Source organism: Perna viridis, chromosome 3 (assembly GCF_037379345.1).
Source record: "Perna viridis isolate PV_CMFRI_1.1 ecotype Kerala chromosome 3, ASM3737934v1, whole genome shotgun sequence".
Lineage (NCBI taxonomy): Eukaryota > Metazoa > Mollusca > Bivalvia > Mytilida > Mytilidae > Perna > Perna viridis.
The window spans coordinates 33624949-33641740 of NC_142447.1; the positions used below are offsets into that span (position 1 = coordinate 33624949).

General features: G+C 33.7%; 2 protein-coding genes across 7 annotated transcripts in view; both read right to left on the bottom strand.

Moving 5' to 3' along the window:
* Positions 1-16792, bottom strand: part of LOC148621948 (uncharacterized) — a 31943-nt gene that overhangs the window by 4108 nt on the left and 11043 nt on the right. Inside the window, exons 3-8 of one of the 5 annotated variants that reach the window (XM_088571344.1) lie at positions 9018-9082; positions 8606-8758; positions 8053-8094; positions 2644-2744; positions 2202-2330; positions 570-1247 (exon numbers count right to left, since the gene is read on the bottom strand). In XM_088571344.1, coding sequence (XP_088427470.1) covers positions 570-1247; positions 2202-2319 — 796 coding nt within the window. In that variant the 5' untranslated portion in view covers positions 2320-2330; positions 2644-2744; positions 8053-8094; positions 8606-8758; positions 9018-9082. Of the gene's footprint in view, positions 1-569; positions 1248-2201; positions 2331-2643; positions 2745-6202; positions 6708-8052; positions 8095-8605; positions 8759-9017; positions 9083-14484; positions 14698-16792 lie in introns of those variants that run through there. The other 4 variants (XM_088571345.1, XM_088571347.1, XM_088571348.1 and 1 more) reach the window with 4 other exon arrangements.
* On the bottom strand, positions 11939-14997 carry LOC148621949 (uncharacterized). 2 transcript variants are annotated; one of them, XM_088571329.1, is made up of 2 exons: positions 14869-14997; positions 11939-14434 (listed from the first exon to the last, which is right to left on the bottom strand). In XM_088571329.1, the coding sequence occupies exon 2, from the start codon at positions 14432-14434 to the stop codon at positions 12431-12433; it is 2004 nt and encodes a 667-aa protein (XP_088427455.1). In that variant the 5' UTR covers positions 14869-14997; the 3' UTR covers positions 11939-12430. The 2 variants fall into 2 exon arrangements, with proteins under 2 accessions (XP_088427455.1, XP_088427454.1); XM_088571328.1 differs by lacking the exon at positions 14869-14997 and adding an exon at positions 14730-14816.

The following is a 16792-nucleotide window of genomic DNA, read 5'->3' on the forward strand; positions in this document are numbered from 1 at the left end:
AAATCAGGACATTTTCAACTTCTTTCTCTGATCATAAAACTGTTGCCATTCTAAAGAATTAAAGCTTGTAATTATAAATGGACTTTTATATATGTCAGAAAATACATGCAGGGGTGTCAAATGTGTCTTTCAACAAATGAATATTCATAACCAAACATAATGTGGTAGTTGAGTTCAACAGGAGTGTGAGGGCATCCCTTTGTCTAGTTAACAAATAATTTGCTATCTAGTGTTAGTTGTCAGTCTTGTCAATGGCAAAGATTGCATTCTTAAGACTTTCAGAGTTTTTCTTATGAAGTGGACATCCACTGAAATTTACCATGGGTATCCTTAGATACCTTATCAATATTTTACATTGTTTAGTTATACTGCCTTAATGCAATGGCCTTCATTCAGTTTTCATATATTTCATAATCAAGTACTCTTCAAGTTAAAAATTCTTCCTAGTTCAATCATTTAAAAAGCATGACTCTAAAAGATTATACTTCCAGCAGAAGAATAAACAGTTGGATAGATTGACTTAATGGCAAGAATTACAGTCTTTCTGTCTTATTATGTCGAAAACTTACTGAGTTTTACTGCAGTATGCAAGGCGTAGGTCTGGAACTGAGGAATGAAATACCTTCTAGAACTGAGCACTAGTTTTAATAAATCAGCATTGTCTGTCTGAACAGCTTTACAAATAGTTATGTTAGTAGCCTTCAATCCAGCTTGAATCAACATCTCAACTAACTTGATTGAATTGATCTCTGCAGCACAACACAGAGCTGTTTTATTTTGAGCATTTAAATAGTGTTTGTTAATGTTTCTATGCGTGAGAAGAACTTGCACCATATTTTCAGCACCTTCTAGCACAGCTAGCATAAGACTAGATATTTTATTTGTACATGGGATACAATTGGCATTAACATCAACATCCAAGGCAATAATGTAATCAAACAGTTCATTGTTTTTACTTAGTATTGCTGCATGAAGAGGGGTTAAATTCATAGCAGATGTTTTCTGATGAATTGAGGCACCATTGTCAATCAAATATTTCACTACTTTCAATTTCTCTAAAATGCATGCAACAATTAGAAATGAAGTCATAGCCTGTCTTAAGAAACGAGAATTGCATTTTTTGGTCACATGAGAACATTTTCCACAAACAATATACGCTATTACTTTCTCTGAACGAAAAACGTAACCATTGTGCTTCACTTGCTCTAACATCTTCATGCAAACACATGGTGCATCTTGAAGAAAAACTACAAAATATATAAAATCATATTACAATGCACACACAATATAAACGTTTTTGTAAATGTATCATCATATAAAATTATCATTTTTTACCTCCTAAAGGACAATAACTCAAAGGACACAATGGAGACTTTTGTAGACCTGAACAGGGTCATTAAATCAATTGATGTTTTATATTTTTCATTTATGCTTTTCATTATGCCAGCTAATACTGCAAAAATTGTCATTTTTGGCCTTTCAAGGGCAAAAATAGTTGGAAGCAGTACAATTATGATACAATATGGACTTGTGTTAGCCTTATTATAAAGATTAATTGAAAATTTTGTCTATTATGATCTTCAAGGTATACCATTAACAAAAAATACATTACTTAACAAGGGCAATAACTCCAAAAAAGGCTAATATACAAATATGACCATGCTTATCATAATTTTACTCTTCTTCCATTTGGTTTTAGATATTTACTGAGATAACTGACTTTTCAAAAAAAAACCATGACAAACATGTTTGTTGTCTGATCAGTATAATGCATAAACAACAGACAATGTGCATGACTTAAACCCAATTTGAAGTACAATGTGTGTTTGCTCAGTGGTTTCAGAGGAGCAGAATATGGGTCACTTAATTTTTTTTTTTGGCACTTGGAATGACAAATGATGCACAATTTACATAGAAAAGAGTAGAAAACACTAGTTATTTTACTTTGGTGCGTCTTCACCGTAATTCTTCTAAGGCCTGAATTTAATATTTGTTTTGAAATCATATGCTTTGATTAGAAAATTAGGTTTGAAAACTATGGTAAACTAAAGTACAAAGAATACCAATTCAAAATGTATACACACTAAAGCATTTTGGGATTTGGTAATCAGATGTTTTGATCATATAACCATTTTACTTGGTAGTTTTTAATTAATAAAGAATTTTGTAGGATGTATGTCAATACCATATTTTGTTATTACCATATCCAAACTGTTTATCAACAAGATCCTTATTACTGGATATATATGATAAAACATCATCTTCTGGAGAATTGAACAACAATCTCAAACCCTCTATAATTCTTTTGGTTTCATCCATTATCTGTTTGCCTGGAAGAAGGTAATTTTCTATATAAAAAAATCTTAAAATCACTGGATGATAACATACCCTTAAAGAAAATTCTTATGATATGGTCTGAAAGCTGATCAGAGATTTTTGACAACAGTATCAAAGACTAAAGCAAACAAGAGGCTCTCAAAGAGCCTGAATTGCTCACCTTGCAAACCATACCCTATTAACTAAGGAAGTAAAGGTTTCATGCTTTGTTACCATGTTTGACAAAAAAATTGCTGAAAAGAGCATATATTGATGAATGCTGTAAGTTCAATTGAGTACCTTAGCACTGTAAAATGTTGGAAATACCTTCTAAGTGTATTTAGAACCTCTTGAAAAAATTCCAGTAGGGATCCTCCTATGCTCTGTTATTCAACCAGTCTGTGGGGCATTAGCCCTGTATACATTTTCTGAAAGGGAACATAAAATTAAGTTAAACTATGGCTATATACAATTAACATTTTCATCATCACCATTCAACTCAGGAGACCATAGTTACTATACATACCAAATATTGTTCAATTCAAAGCAATTATAAAAATTAGTGGGAAAATGGCCACCCAGAACAAACTTTCTTAATCACCATTCAACTTAGAACACAATGTTTCCTAAAGAAACTAAAAATCATTGAAATCCGCACAGCTGGTGAAAAATAACAGCAAAATGACCACGTAAAAAATAATTTCAATACTCCAGTCAACTAAGATTATCATGTTAACCTTATGGGTAGCTTTCTTCTTCATTATTTTTCTGTAGTTGAGAAAAAATAGCAAAAAAAGCATTTTGACCCCTATGTTCTGTTTTTAGCAACAACGGCCATGTTATTTGACCGATGAAAAATGTTAAAAGATCAGCTTTTGCAGGATACCCTTAAAAAACAATTATGCCAATTTTCATTAAATTTTGTCACATGGTTTCAGGGAAAAAGATTCTCAAAGTTGTACAAGTGAAAAACAAAAAAATATATATCTCAGGGGTCATAACTCCCACATCAGGTGTCATTTTGTGCAGGATACCCTTAGAAACAATCAAACCAACTTAAATTGAATTATGTACAGTGGTTTCTCAGGAAAAGAGTTTAGAACGTAATAACAACATCAAAACAGCATAAAATGTCCAAAAAAAGGCTAACTCCAACATGGGTCAACAGATTTTCACAAAAAATTTGGCCAGATAGATCTCACTATACTGAACACTTTTACCCCAAGTAATGGCTGCCATGTTTTTTTCACATATCAAAAATCCAAATGATCATTATTTATGCAGTAAACCCTAAGGAACAATCATGCTAGTTCCACCTAAATCCATTGAGTAATTTCAGAGGAGAAGATGTTTGAAAAATAGTTAATGACAACAACAGATGGCAGACCCTAATTGATGGCAATAGCTGACATGGCCTATGAACAGGTGAGCTAAAAATGGTAGTATTTAAGTTCGTGTTAATTTCATTATAAGTGTCAATAAAAGATGTAGCATTATTGTTTTGTTGCATGATCTAAGTACTGGTAGAAAACGGGTCTAGTGTAGATGCTCAACATCTGTCTGTGTCTCCATCGTGCTTAAAGGGTACCTATAGTTAGTGTAATTTTAACTTGTGTTACTAGGAATTCAATAAGATTTTTTACTAATGCACACCAGAAAGAAAGCCTAAGGCCAACAAAATAATATGTCTGTGTCCTGCTACCCTACCTACCATAATACCCTAAACATTTTATGGCTCCTAGTACCCTAAACATTTTATGGCTATTTTGGCTCAAGGACTCTTAAAATCTTGATTGTTTCCCCATTGATTCAATGTAAAATGTTTTTGGAAAATAAAATAATTTACCTACCTACATATACCTACTCTTATTTTTTTCTTGCTGGTAGTAGGAAACTAAGCTATTATTTAGGACCTAATTACCAGTTCCCAAAGAAGCAAAAAAAATATTAATTTTTTATTATGTCAAGTTTCTTCAAAATCTGATGAAGATTAAATGATCTTGTGACAACAGGATGATATTAAAGTCAGGTAAATTGTATTTATCCTTGCCTCAGTGCACACATTTTCTATAAGGCATGTAAGTCTCATCTAATGACTTTGTGGTTTCATGAGAATGGGTCCTCAAGATTTGTCATTTACAGAGAGTTGAGTTCAGCATTAAAAGCAGAATATCTTTTTGCATAAAAATAACAATGACAAATATTTTGCTCTACATGATAAAAATGTTAAAAAAAGCATAAAATAAAAGATTTTGCATTGTAATGCAGCGTTTCCAGATCCTGGAAGTAAACAATAAAATGCATTGGAAATTCCAGAAAGAAAAATTAAACTAGAATGAGATTTCCAAACCCCATAGCTACATGTACCATGATTGCAAGCTCACTGGATATTTGGTGGACTAATTTCACAGGTTAAGATTCATCATTACCTTTACAAATATGGCCTCAATTTCTCTCTTAATTTCCTTTAGACTACAGACAAGCCTGTGTATCTAGAAGAATTTTAAGGCACAGAATACCCTAGATAAAGTTGCAATCATTTTATGTAAAATTGTATCAAAAACTGGCCTGACTGCTGTTTTAATTTTATCAATTCTGCTGAGGGTGAAAATGAACTAAGTCTGGATAATGTTTTGAGATGTTCCTTATGTATTAAAGATAAATGCTATTAACATTGACATGCTGGTCAAAAGACAGACAACAGCCACCTATACACAATAGGTGATTTAAACTGTGTAAATGAGTGGACCATGGTCAAGTGAATCTCAGGTGTTCATCTTTGCACTCTCTGCAGAATTAAAAAAAATATAACCCTGCAATATCAGGTCAGTTTTATATAATTTTCCATAAACTTGATGTAACTTTTTCATATCTAGGGGATGCTATGCCTTAAATTTTTTCTAGATTCACAAGTTTAGTCTGTAGTCAGAGGGAGACTAGTGGTGAAATGCAGGCCATAATTGTGGAAATGTAATAATGAACCTTAAGCACTGTAAAGGAGATGACTGTAGCTAGTTGATAATTTAATATCATTGTTCACTTATCAAACTGTTCACGTGATTTGGCTTTGGTCATGTGACGCTGTTACCAATGTAAACAGTTGTAACATTCATTTTGAGCTTGCCTCTGTGTTTTATGTTAAATGTTCCAGTCCCTGTATCTTACATAAGTTCAGTTTATTTCTAAACAAGTTTTACCCAATTCAAGTTCATAACATTTGAGTTAATATCCTTGCTCTGATTGGTTGATTCGTTCTGAACTCAGTATTTAAGTGAGTGTGTGGCACGGTTTATTACTTCTTCTACAGACAGACAGTTCAGGTGTGTAGCACACCGTTTCTATACTTTAAGACTGTTACAGTCTATACGTTCTTTGCTTCTAACCTATCTACGGTTTTGCCACTCTTCTTAAAGGAATGTAACATTCTGGAGAATATTTGTGGAATTTTTGGTTAACTGATTTAGAGAATGATTTTGCATATTTAGGCTTCTTTATACACTAAAATATAATAGTTATTGGTTTTCTGTCCACCATCGAGCCATGTTGAAATGTAAATTAATAATAGGTAGGATATCAAATCCCACACTTTCCTGTGAACGATGCTTATGTATTTAAATAAAAGCCAGTCACCTCCAGTTAACTAGCTAATCCCTCTTAGGCGTTATGCATTTATTAGCATTATGCATCCTTGTTTTCCGTCACTTTGTACTTGGTTAAATAAACTGTGTTTTTCCACATGTAGTTCTTAATTACAGTTTTTAATGACAGAGCCCAGTGCACGAACAATCCACACAGAGTTTACTGTATGAGGTTTGGTCATAGGTAGTTGTTATTGACACGTAAAATCTAGAAAAGCAAATACATCAGTGTACATTCAAACACTTACCATCATTTATTTAAAGAATATCACATTACTTATATGGTTAGATTGGTATGGCTGTTTTCTTAGTCAGATTTTAAAGTGTTGACTGGCCATTTTCACTGAGAAACTTGCACATATAACAGACATGGCAGGTGCCCGGTGCAGTTGCAGAAATTTTCTCTCCTTGTATAAACGATGACTAGTGATTGTTATGTGTACCTGACAGCATGCAAAAATGCATTTAACCTGCGGTAGAACAGGAATATGGTCATATACTTAGAAAGCAGTCACATTGTTGTGCTTGCCGACCATTAATTTCAGGATAACTCGTGCCCTATCCGAGTCGGCCCTTTTCGGAATAAATAGTTAATTTTAGTATCAAACAAAATTTTTAAGGAGGGTAGTAAATCTTGGAGTTTATCCACATCTAATATGCTTTACTTTATATCTTAACATCTTCAGGAGTGAATAAATACAACCTGCTTTCCGTGGTTTGAAACCTTGTAATAAAATTGTATAAAGATCAACCAACTAATTACATGTACTCAAGTTATTGCACGACAACTTGAGTATGGCAAGCCAAAGAGGACAAAAATTAGCATTTTCTAATATTAAAAAAATTTTTTTTAATATTACAAATTCATTTTCTAATATTACAAATTAGATTTCTTATATCACAAAACACTTTTTTAATATTAAAGAAACAATTGAATTTCTGATATTAAAAAAACTATTTTTGGATATCAGAATTTGATTTTCTAATATTAGAAAATGGATTTGTCGTATTCAGTGACGATTTTTTAATATTAGAAAATCCTTTTGTAATATTAAAAAATGTGACTGATTTTCTAATATTACAAATTCAATTTGCAATATTACAAAATGTGTGATATTTTATAATATTACTAAATCAGGAATTTGTAATATTAGAAAATTAATTTTTAATATTATAAAATAAATTTCTAATATTTAAAAATCTTTTCCAATATTAAACAAAATATCTTGTAATATTAAAAATTCATTTTCTAATACTACAAAATATTTATTTTTGTCCACTTTCGATTGCCATATGAGTACATGTAATTAGACGACGATGACAGCGCCATACCAATATTCGACCGCATTTTTTTTTTTGGTGGTCGTATAAAAAAGACAGATTAATTTGTTGATATTATGAAAATCCTGCATGTCTCTTGGCCACTGTTGTCACATTAAGAAGTCATATTAAATAGTCGCTACTATCTTTACTAAGATAAACTAATGTAACACCATATATGCAGAGAAGCTGGCATATTACGAAAGGGTAATTAATACTTTCAATTTAAATCAAAATTGCCTCGTTTGTCATGTTTTTGTAATGAAATGACTATTGTCGTCAAAGTCGAGGTGAAGGTCTAGAACTAACGTGAAGGAAGCTATGTAAGTCGGTAGTCTCTTTAATCTAAATGCAATACAATACAATACAATACAGAAGCTTTATTTAACGTCGATATTTTAAAACAATACAACATAAGCTCCTGTGAGCTTTTAAAATCGACATAAATGCACTACAATAAATAACATTTACATCACAAGTACAATACATGGCAACTATCTAATCCTTTTCATGCAAACATACATAAATCATTGGTCAACATATAAGGCAAATAGTAGCAAATGTAAAATAGGATTAAAATGAAAGAGCAGCACTATAAATAGTCAACAATGTAAAAGCATAAAGCAGAGCTGTTACGAATAGCAAGCAGAACAATGACCTGCCGTTCCATGAGTGTAGAAGATTCTTAAATTGAATAAAAGATGATTCTCTACGAAAGTGGTCTGGCAGGTCATTCCAGGTTTTTGCAGCTAACTATTTAAAGGAGTTTAATCCATACCTTGATGTTCTGACGTTCGGTAGTTTTGCCGTGTTCTGATATCTGAAATTATATTTATTTTCCTTTATTTCAATTAGGTCATGTAGATATAATGGGCTCTGTTCATTTATTATCTTGAAAGTTTCAACTGCAATATATCTAATTCTTCTTACTTTCAGGAATGGTATTTTTGATTTTAACAAAAGCTCCACATAGGTGCTAGTATAGTCGTTATAGATAATTTTAATGGCCCTCTCTTGATTTTTTTCCCCATTCTATAAGTATTAGCCTCACTACAGAAGTGCCAAGTGACAGGACAATAGTTCAAATTGGACAAAATAAAAGAGTGGTCAATTATTAACCTTTCCAGTTTATTTAAGTGTTTCCTTATCCTGTTTAAAACATTTAGCTGTTCTGAAGCCTTTTTGCAAATGTTGGCCACATGAGTATCAAATTTCAACTGGTAATCTATTGTTACTCCTAAACGTTTTACTTTGTCCTCACATTTTACAGCATTATCGCCAAGATCGAAAGAAATGTTTTTATCATAAGTTTTTCGGCCAATGGCAAGTACCTGAAATTTATCAGGGTTTGCTTCCATCTGATTCACTGCAAGCCAGTCTATCAATTTTAAGCTATCTGCCTCCAATTTTGTATTGACTTCATCAATATTGTATCCAGTATAAGAAAGAGTATTGTCATCAGCGTAGTTATAGAGAGAAGAATCCTGAATGAAATGAAATATATCATTTAGAAAACATTGAATAATACCGGTCCTAGAATTGACCCTTTATAAATTTTCTCCCACTTACTAAATGAGGATCCTAGTTTGGCACACCGCTTTCTGTTTGACAAATAATCTCGGAAAAGATTAAGAGCCTTATCTGAAACACCATATGATTTTATTTTATCTAGCAGACGATTATGTGGAAATCAGTCAAATGCTTTGCTTAAATCCATCAAAATAGCAGCTATAAATTTATTACCATCCAATGCTTTTTTCCAGTCTTCCACTATTTTCAATAATGCAGTTTGACAACCATAGCCAGCCCTAAAAGTTGAAAGATAGGGATGGAAAATATGGTTAAAAAATTCAGTCAATTGTACATCTTTGGCCTTAAAAACATTAGGAAATGTAGCGGGAAGAATACTAACAGGTATATAATTAGACTTATCTAGGGCATTGTTTTTCTTATAGCATGGCACATCTTGGGCCTCTTTTAATTTTTCTGGAAATTTAGAAGTTGTTATTTATCAAGTTTGTGATCGTTTGAGCAATGGCTGGTTTAGCAAGTTTTAGCAATTTGGGGAATATACCATCTATGCCTGTTGCTTTCTTAACATTAGCTCTATCTATTTATTTTTCTACAAAATTACACTGGATTTCCCTAAGTTTTAACGGTTCAATATCTTTTTTATTTTCGTTTATTTTTGCTATGCTTAGGTGTTCTACTTCATTGATAGCTAACTCTGACCCTATATCCTTTGCCACATTTATGAAAAAGTTGTTAAATTCCGTGGCTACTTGTGCTTGGTCATTAATGATTTGATCCTTTTCTTCCAGTATTATGTCTTTGTTACTGAAGTTTTAACGGTTCAATATCTTTTTTATTTTCGTTTATTTTTGCTATGCTTAGGTGTTCTACTTCATTGATAGCTAACTCTGACCCTATATCCTTTGCCACATTTATGAAAAAGTTGTTAAATTCCGTGGCTACTTGTGCTTGGTCATTAATGATTTGATCCTTTTCTTCCAGTATTATGTCTTTGTTACTGATGTTGCCTTTAATACTTAAAAAAGGTTTGATTGTAGGCCAGAAGTTACTTGACCTAAGGCCACCGATACACCGTTCGAAAATGCATCATCTCTAGTTCTGGTGGCCATGATAAATGAACGGACGCCGTTCTCCAAATTTAGGGAATATCGTCAAAATATCGATATGTGATCTAAAGAAGTTCAGATTGATTGTTGGGGTTTAACGTCCGAGCAGCAATATTTCAGCTATATTCAGACGATGAACATGAAATGGATGATAAAATGAACATGAAATGAAAAATGGGATAGGACACAAGGATGATAGGGTCAACAAATTTTGATCGCCACAAGACAAAAGGAAGGGATGGGTAGGGTCGGGCAATTTAGCCTCCTGTGTTGGAGCGCAAAGGTTCCTACTCCTATCGAATACCACAGCAGGGTTCTTCAACGTGCGAGGAACGTGGCAACTTTCCCAACACGGTGCGCCACTATGGTTTGCGGTCAGGTTTTCCGTATTATAGCACGCCAGGGTTACCCCATTCCACCACCTGGGGCACACATCCCAGTTGCTCTGTGGGCAGAGCGCCTGGCCCCCGGCTAGGTTTTTGAGCACTATTTAGTCGCCTTTTACGACAAGCTTGGCGCTGCTGCAGGCCTATTCTTTTACACCCGGACCTGCACGGGGCTAAAGAAGTTCAGACTGAGTGCTTTATATAGGACAACATTCTGGCACAAAAATCTTTAAATTTGCACGTAGACACAAGAAATAAATTTGACAAGGAAAATGATTATTGTTTGGTCAATTTTGTCCATAAAATCAATCTCATCTCTTTTTTTGTGGTGTATCACCTAGTGTAGTACAATTTCAAATAGATCCGTAATTTTCACTGTAGTTATTGTTAGGAAAATATATCCCATGTCTGTCTGGTAATTGTATTTAAGTGAACCTGCATCATTATGAACTATTACAGTGAGTTGACCGTAATTTCTGACCATGTTGAGCTGGAATACCCCAAGGTAAATACCAGTATTGTTAAATATGGAACGCCTGTAATTATAAAACCACAGAAAGTAATATAAAATTGACAACACGTAAACAAATGTGTATCTCATCAGACAGTTCAGGCGTTCCATAGTTAAATGAGTTCATCTATTGAATTAGTGACAATGGATCTCATACCCAGTGGTCATTTAAATAGACACCTTCATTCATGTAGTTAAAACTGCTGAAGGAAATTTTTTCCTTCACATGGAAAAAAAAATACCTGTTAGGAGTTTCAGTAGGTAGCCACTGAAATGTGATAGAATGAGAAAAAAATCATGTACTTGTGAAATCGGTGTTTAAATAACAAAATGCTTTTTCTTCCATTTGTTATACGATCCTTAGAAGTATATATTACATGTAATCATATTTTAGAGGAAAATAAGTCACGACAAACTCTGGATAATGTGACCATACTGTTGCAAATTTGTAATTTTAACTAAGTGTATAATAATAGAAGTACTTAGTTTTTTTCACATTAGCGTATGCAGATTTCCAAAATCTTGTATTTTATCATTATAGTTCCAGTAATTTTGATGAGAAAAAAAGTTAATTCTAATTCTTTGTTTAGTTTTAGTATGAGCATGTCCACTAGTAATAAATATGATACAAAAATGATGCAGCTTCAGTCGGTCACCATTAAGTTAATTAAACGACGCCGACGACGACACAGACGATGACAGCGCAATACCAATTTAGGACCGCAAATTTTATAGAAAGAAACGGTTATCATATCAAGTATAATAGACAAAACGCATATATTGCCCAGAACATAACGAAATGGATCACCGTACTGATAAAATCTAGGAAGAAGTCAAAATGAATGTCCGTATAACAAATGGCAATATCAGGGTAAAAACAGGAAAGTTAGAAACAACCGCATTGCAGTTTCTGACTTGGCACAATCATTTCAAAATGAAAGGTGAGTTTAACAAGGTTTTATAGTGCGTTAAACCTCTCGCTTCCATTACGGTTGATTATTTCCTGTATATTTCAACACAAATAGGAAGCACACAATTGCCACCAGTCAAAATCGGAAAAAACAGTCGTCAAAACAGTCCTGATCAACGATGTATTGGTGACTTACTTCGACAAGAAGTGAAATAAAATATGTTTAAATCTAGATTGATTCAAGCTAGATTTAATCTTTTTATTTTCATTTTATATTTAGGCTATATCTAAACATATAATCAAGGATTAAGAAAGACTATTTAAACGCAAGTGTAGAAAACAAGGAGCACCATGAATGATTACAACAAAACAAAAATGAATCAAATCACTTTGATAGATAGTCCGTATCGTGCCATATTGCTTGTGGTTCTAGCAGAGAACCTTCGTTTATAATTAACAAGGCTTGTCTCTCTTTTCCAGTAACACGGTTTGTTACTTACATATATTAATTACATTAAATATGTGACGAAACAAACGTCCAATTTTACTTTATTAAGATCACCACAATTATAGTATGTGTTTTAAACCTCCGTATTACGTTTTCGAAATGTCATCCGAGGCTTTAAAATGTTCGACGATTAATCATATTTCTGTTATTGAATTCACAAGTATTTCGAGTTGGTATAGACCACAACAGAGCACAAAAAATGTTAAGTCGACTCAAAACCATCTGAGTCTGTGTCAGAGTTGTTTCCGTTAGTTTGCTGGTTACTGTCATCTATAACAAGTTTCTTCTGACTCTTTTGCTTCTTAAACAATGGTTTGTATGTCAGCGTATGTTTATTTTTCAATTGTTCAGAAGCCAGTGTCACTACCGTAGATAGATCGATATTTTCTTCGTTGTCCTCAGTTCTCAGATATCTACAATTTTTCAGTTCATCCCAGACATCTTTTGGTGATCGCTTCCTCTTTTCGGAGCCTACTCTAAAATGAGCTGTTTCTTCTAACTGTCTCCTAATATATTCCTCTATACGTTTGAGATACTCCTCTTTTTTGTGAAGAAGAATTACAAATCGGTTGTGCTCATCTACCAATAGGAGCTGTCTTCGTTCTTCGTACGGATCATCCCCTAAGCAAAAGAGGCCATCCGAAATACTGAAAGACATCCTGGAAACCATTTTCATGGCTTCTCTGTCGTAATTGTGACACGAATACTGTTTGTTCAAACCAGGTATGTTTGATTGTCGACTTGCGCCTGGTAGGCTTCTACCATCGACACTCCTATTAGTTTTATCTCCTCTTGATATCCTTTCTGCACCATAACGCGCGCTTTTGCTCTTTGTTGTTCGAGGAACTGCTCGGATGTCCACCTTTTTCATATTTGTGGCTGTTTTCATATAATTTTCACTAGTTACGTCAGCGTTGTTTTGTGGATCAGCTTCTATACTGATGCTTGACATATCAGTCTCTACTTTTTGTTTAGATTCTTCGATTTCTTCATCTTTCTTATGCTGAGAATCGCTTCCCGTTGAAACAGGGGAGTTTAAATTTCGATTTCGTCTTTGCGTTGAAGAACTCCTCGTGATTTTCTTTTTCGTGTCATTTGAAGTCTTTGTATTACATCTACGCGAAAAATTTTGAGAAGAAACTATAGGTTTATTATTTATACTTGGACTTTTACTTTTGACAGTCTTGGTGGTGTCTGTAGGAGAAACACTAGGAGCACTGGCATCGATGTCGTGTTTTGTGTTCGATTTAGTGTCGTTACCCAACTTTTTTATACAGTTCAAATCATCTTTAACAGAATTAGATTTGCCTCTTGTGTCCTCTGAGGATGATTCACTTCCTGATGTTTTGTGCACTATCCTTGGTGAATTCACATTTCCAGTTTCTATAAAATTTTGAGATATTGACAAAACATTCGATGGTTCTGGTTCTGTTATTTGTTCTGAATTTGAAATATCCTTAGATTTCGGAATTGGATTGTCTTCGCCGTATACGAAAGTAAAACCCGTCACCTTAGGTTTTACAAAAGGTTTTTCGGGTTCTGGAGTATCCTCAACGATCATCACTGGAATACGGTTGTTATATTCTTCTGTTTTGTCTACTGATGGTTTTCTTGAAACCTCAGACGAAGGTGTGTTTTGATGCTTTGTTCTATCATCTTTGCTTTGTCTTCTTAATGTTGAGCCATCCTGTGATGCTGTGAGTCTGTCGTCCCAAGCTATAGCAGACGGTCGATGTACTGAAAGGCTTTCACTTGACCTGTTCAAATGACTATCAAAGGAACCAGATATCAAAGAACTTCCTGTATTTTCCCGACTTGCTCCGAGACCTCTGCTTGTTACTGCACTCTTCGTCTTTCTAAGGTGTTCTCGTCCTTGTATTTTTAAACGTTTTTCGGCATCAGCAATGCGCAATGCAGCAGTAGTGTTGGCGGTATTAATTGGTGGGCTCAATCTTCCGGCCGACTCCAAGTCTTTTAGTCGTGAAATTTCGTTGACTTTGAGGTGAGATCTGATTTTGGATACTTTATCTCTAAACCGCCGGTAGAATACTTTCATCCCTCTATTATCCATATCCAGAAGTTTTACGGAGTAGGAGGCTTCCGCGTCCAAGGTAACTAGATTCTTCTGGAGACATCTCTGCTCTTTAAGATTGAATTTGACAGCGGTGACCTCTTTATCGCTATTAAGTATCCGCACTCGTGACATCTACAAATGAATGAAAATCGTGGAAATAATCATAAAGTATAATCACATACCTTGTATTTTCGTTAGTTTTGTGTCATTGGTTGTAGTGAGGTGTTGATATGCATTGAATTTGAATTATTAAAGTTATAGTATCCAATATATGCACATTAATTAATTATGTAGAATTTCCAAACTGTTCTTGAAATCCCACTCACATTGTTCGTTTTGTTTGTTCACTAAAGTTCAATTTTTCATTGTCAGTATTTCTAAAATTTAATGGCTTTCCAATATAATTAAGAAAGAGAGAAAAACATACCAGATTAGTTCGGTTGTTACGATGAGATTAAGACATAATTACAAAACTGGCCCTTTCGTGCTAGTTGTATGAAATATGATATCTTAAACGTATCATTGAATAATAGATAGTTTAAAGTTAAAATACTGAAATAACTTACCTCCTATCCTGAATGTTATTCTCTTGAGTAAAACTTGTTATATGGCGACCATACTCCTGAATTAATGTCGGATTTAATGGGGATTAAGACTAGATTACCGATTTATTATAATTAATACATTTTCACACCAGTTAACAACCAATAGTAATGAATGTTTAACATATATGTATAGGTTTAATAACAATATTGAAATTACTGAAATTGTTTCATTGTTTGAATATCTCTTGTTCAGAACATTGACAAACACAATGATCTGTTGAATGGTTGATCCAACAAAACCATAATTTTGAACGTATGGAATATTACAAGGGTACCTCAATTCGCCTTCAATCCTCTTTCTATGGTAATTTCTCTTTGAAAAGTGCTAAATTAACAGGTTTCGGACTTTTAATGTTTAAGTCTTAGAAGACGCTGCCGCTTAGTTCCATGGGTAAGAAAAGTAATTTCGACAATACAGCATTTTCATAGAGTTACGTAAAACCGCGTTGAAATATATTTTCTATTTTGAAACCATTATGGCGGGATGTAGTGACCAGAAGCTTGAACCTGATATAATCAGTTCCACTGATTTCTATAGGATCTGTTTACGACATGGAAACCAGTGTGGTTGAAATTTGAACTACCTGTTAAATAAATAATCCAAATTTAATTAAAATTAAAGTTTTCAGTAGATACTTTACATTTCAAATCGATATAAACGATCAGGTGAGAATTAATCCAATCCTGAATGTAAAGATTATGATTTAATTTACAATCAGTCCAAGTTAATTTTAATGCCAAACCAGCTATTGTTGGCAGACAATATCAAATTTAAGGTTTGCCAGTTATGTTAATCCAACACTCAGTGTAGACATCCAGCAGCACTACTGGACAAATGCTAAAAACTGACGTCAATATGAAATTCAACTGATGCATCGTGTGATTCCTCTTAATAGTGTTCTAAATAGTTTTATATACAGCTTTAGTTCACATTTTCATCATTTTATTTTCTTCAAGTATAATAGTTAGGATCAAATCCCTACTTTGTTCATTTATAATGGTATTCCTTTGACCATTTATACTATTGCCGTATCTTAAACGTGCCTGCTAGTCAAAACCTGCTAGTCTACCCAGATCCATAAACTTTTAGATTATTGTTTAGAAACCAGAAAAACATGCATTTAGGGACTTTTCCATCCCTTAATTGCTAAATGATTTCGGTCATAACTCCATAATCAAATCTGATCTTTTCAATATTTAATATTGTGGTACAAAATCCATATGTAACTTTAATTTATGAAATGCTTGTTTTGGCCAATGTTTCCTACAACCTTCAAAACCAATACCTATCTTTCTTTTGAGGTATGGAGGCTAGAAACCACTAATTCCACTTCCCATAGGCTTCTATGCTAATTTCACAATATTCAATGGCTTCTCTGGACTTTACCTTAACTTTAACCTGCAGATGACTATATATCAGCATGATTCTACATATGTCAGCTCACAATCCTCAGAATGGCATGTGGGGTTAGCAGACTTGCAGTGCAGTACTGATCACCGGAAGTGAAGGGTCTATAAATAGCATGGGAAATCCCAGTGTTTTCACAAGATAGGGGTATATATAGAAATCATTATGGAGATTAGGCTTCACATCACAAGAAGCAAAATGCACCTATAAATTGTACAGAAATGTTTTTCCTTTCAGAAACTGTTTAATTTTTTTAAATAAGATGAGAACTTTTTTCACAGCACTATGAGGAACAAGGGTAATTTCTGCGTAGGACTATTTTTGCGTACGTTCCAAATGCTCATTGGTTGAATTGGTGGTCTGTAACCTGGAACCGTGTATCAAATTCAAGTAATCACATGAAATCTAATATTGGTATCAACTGATAACAACCTGGATGACAACACTAATGACAATGTCAGACCATTCAATTCCTGT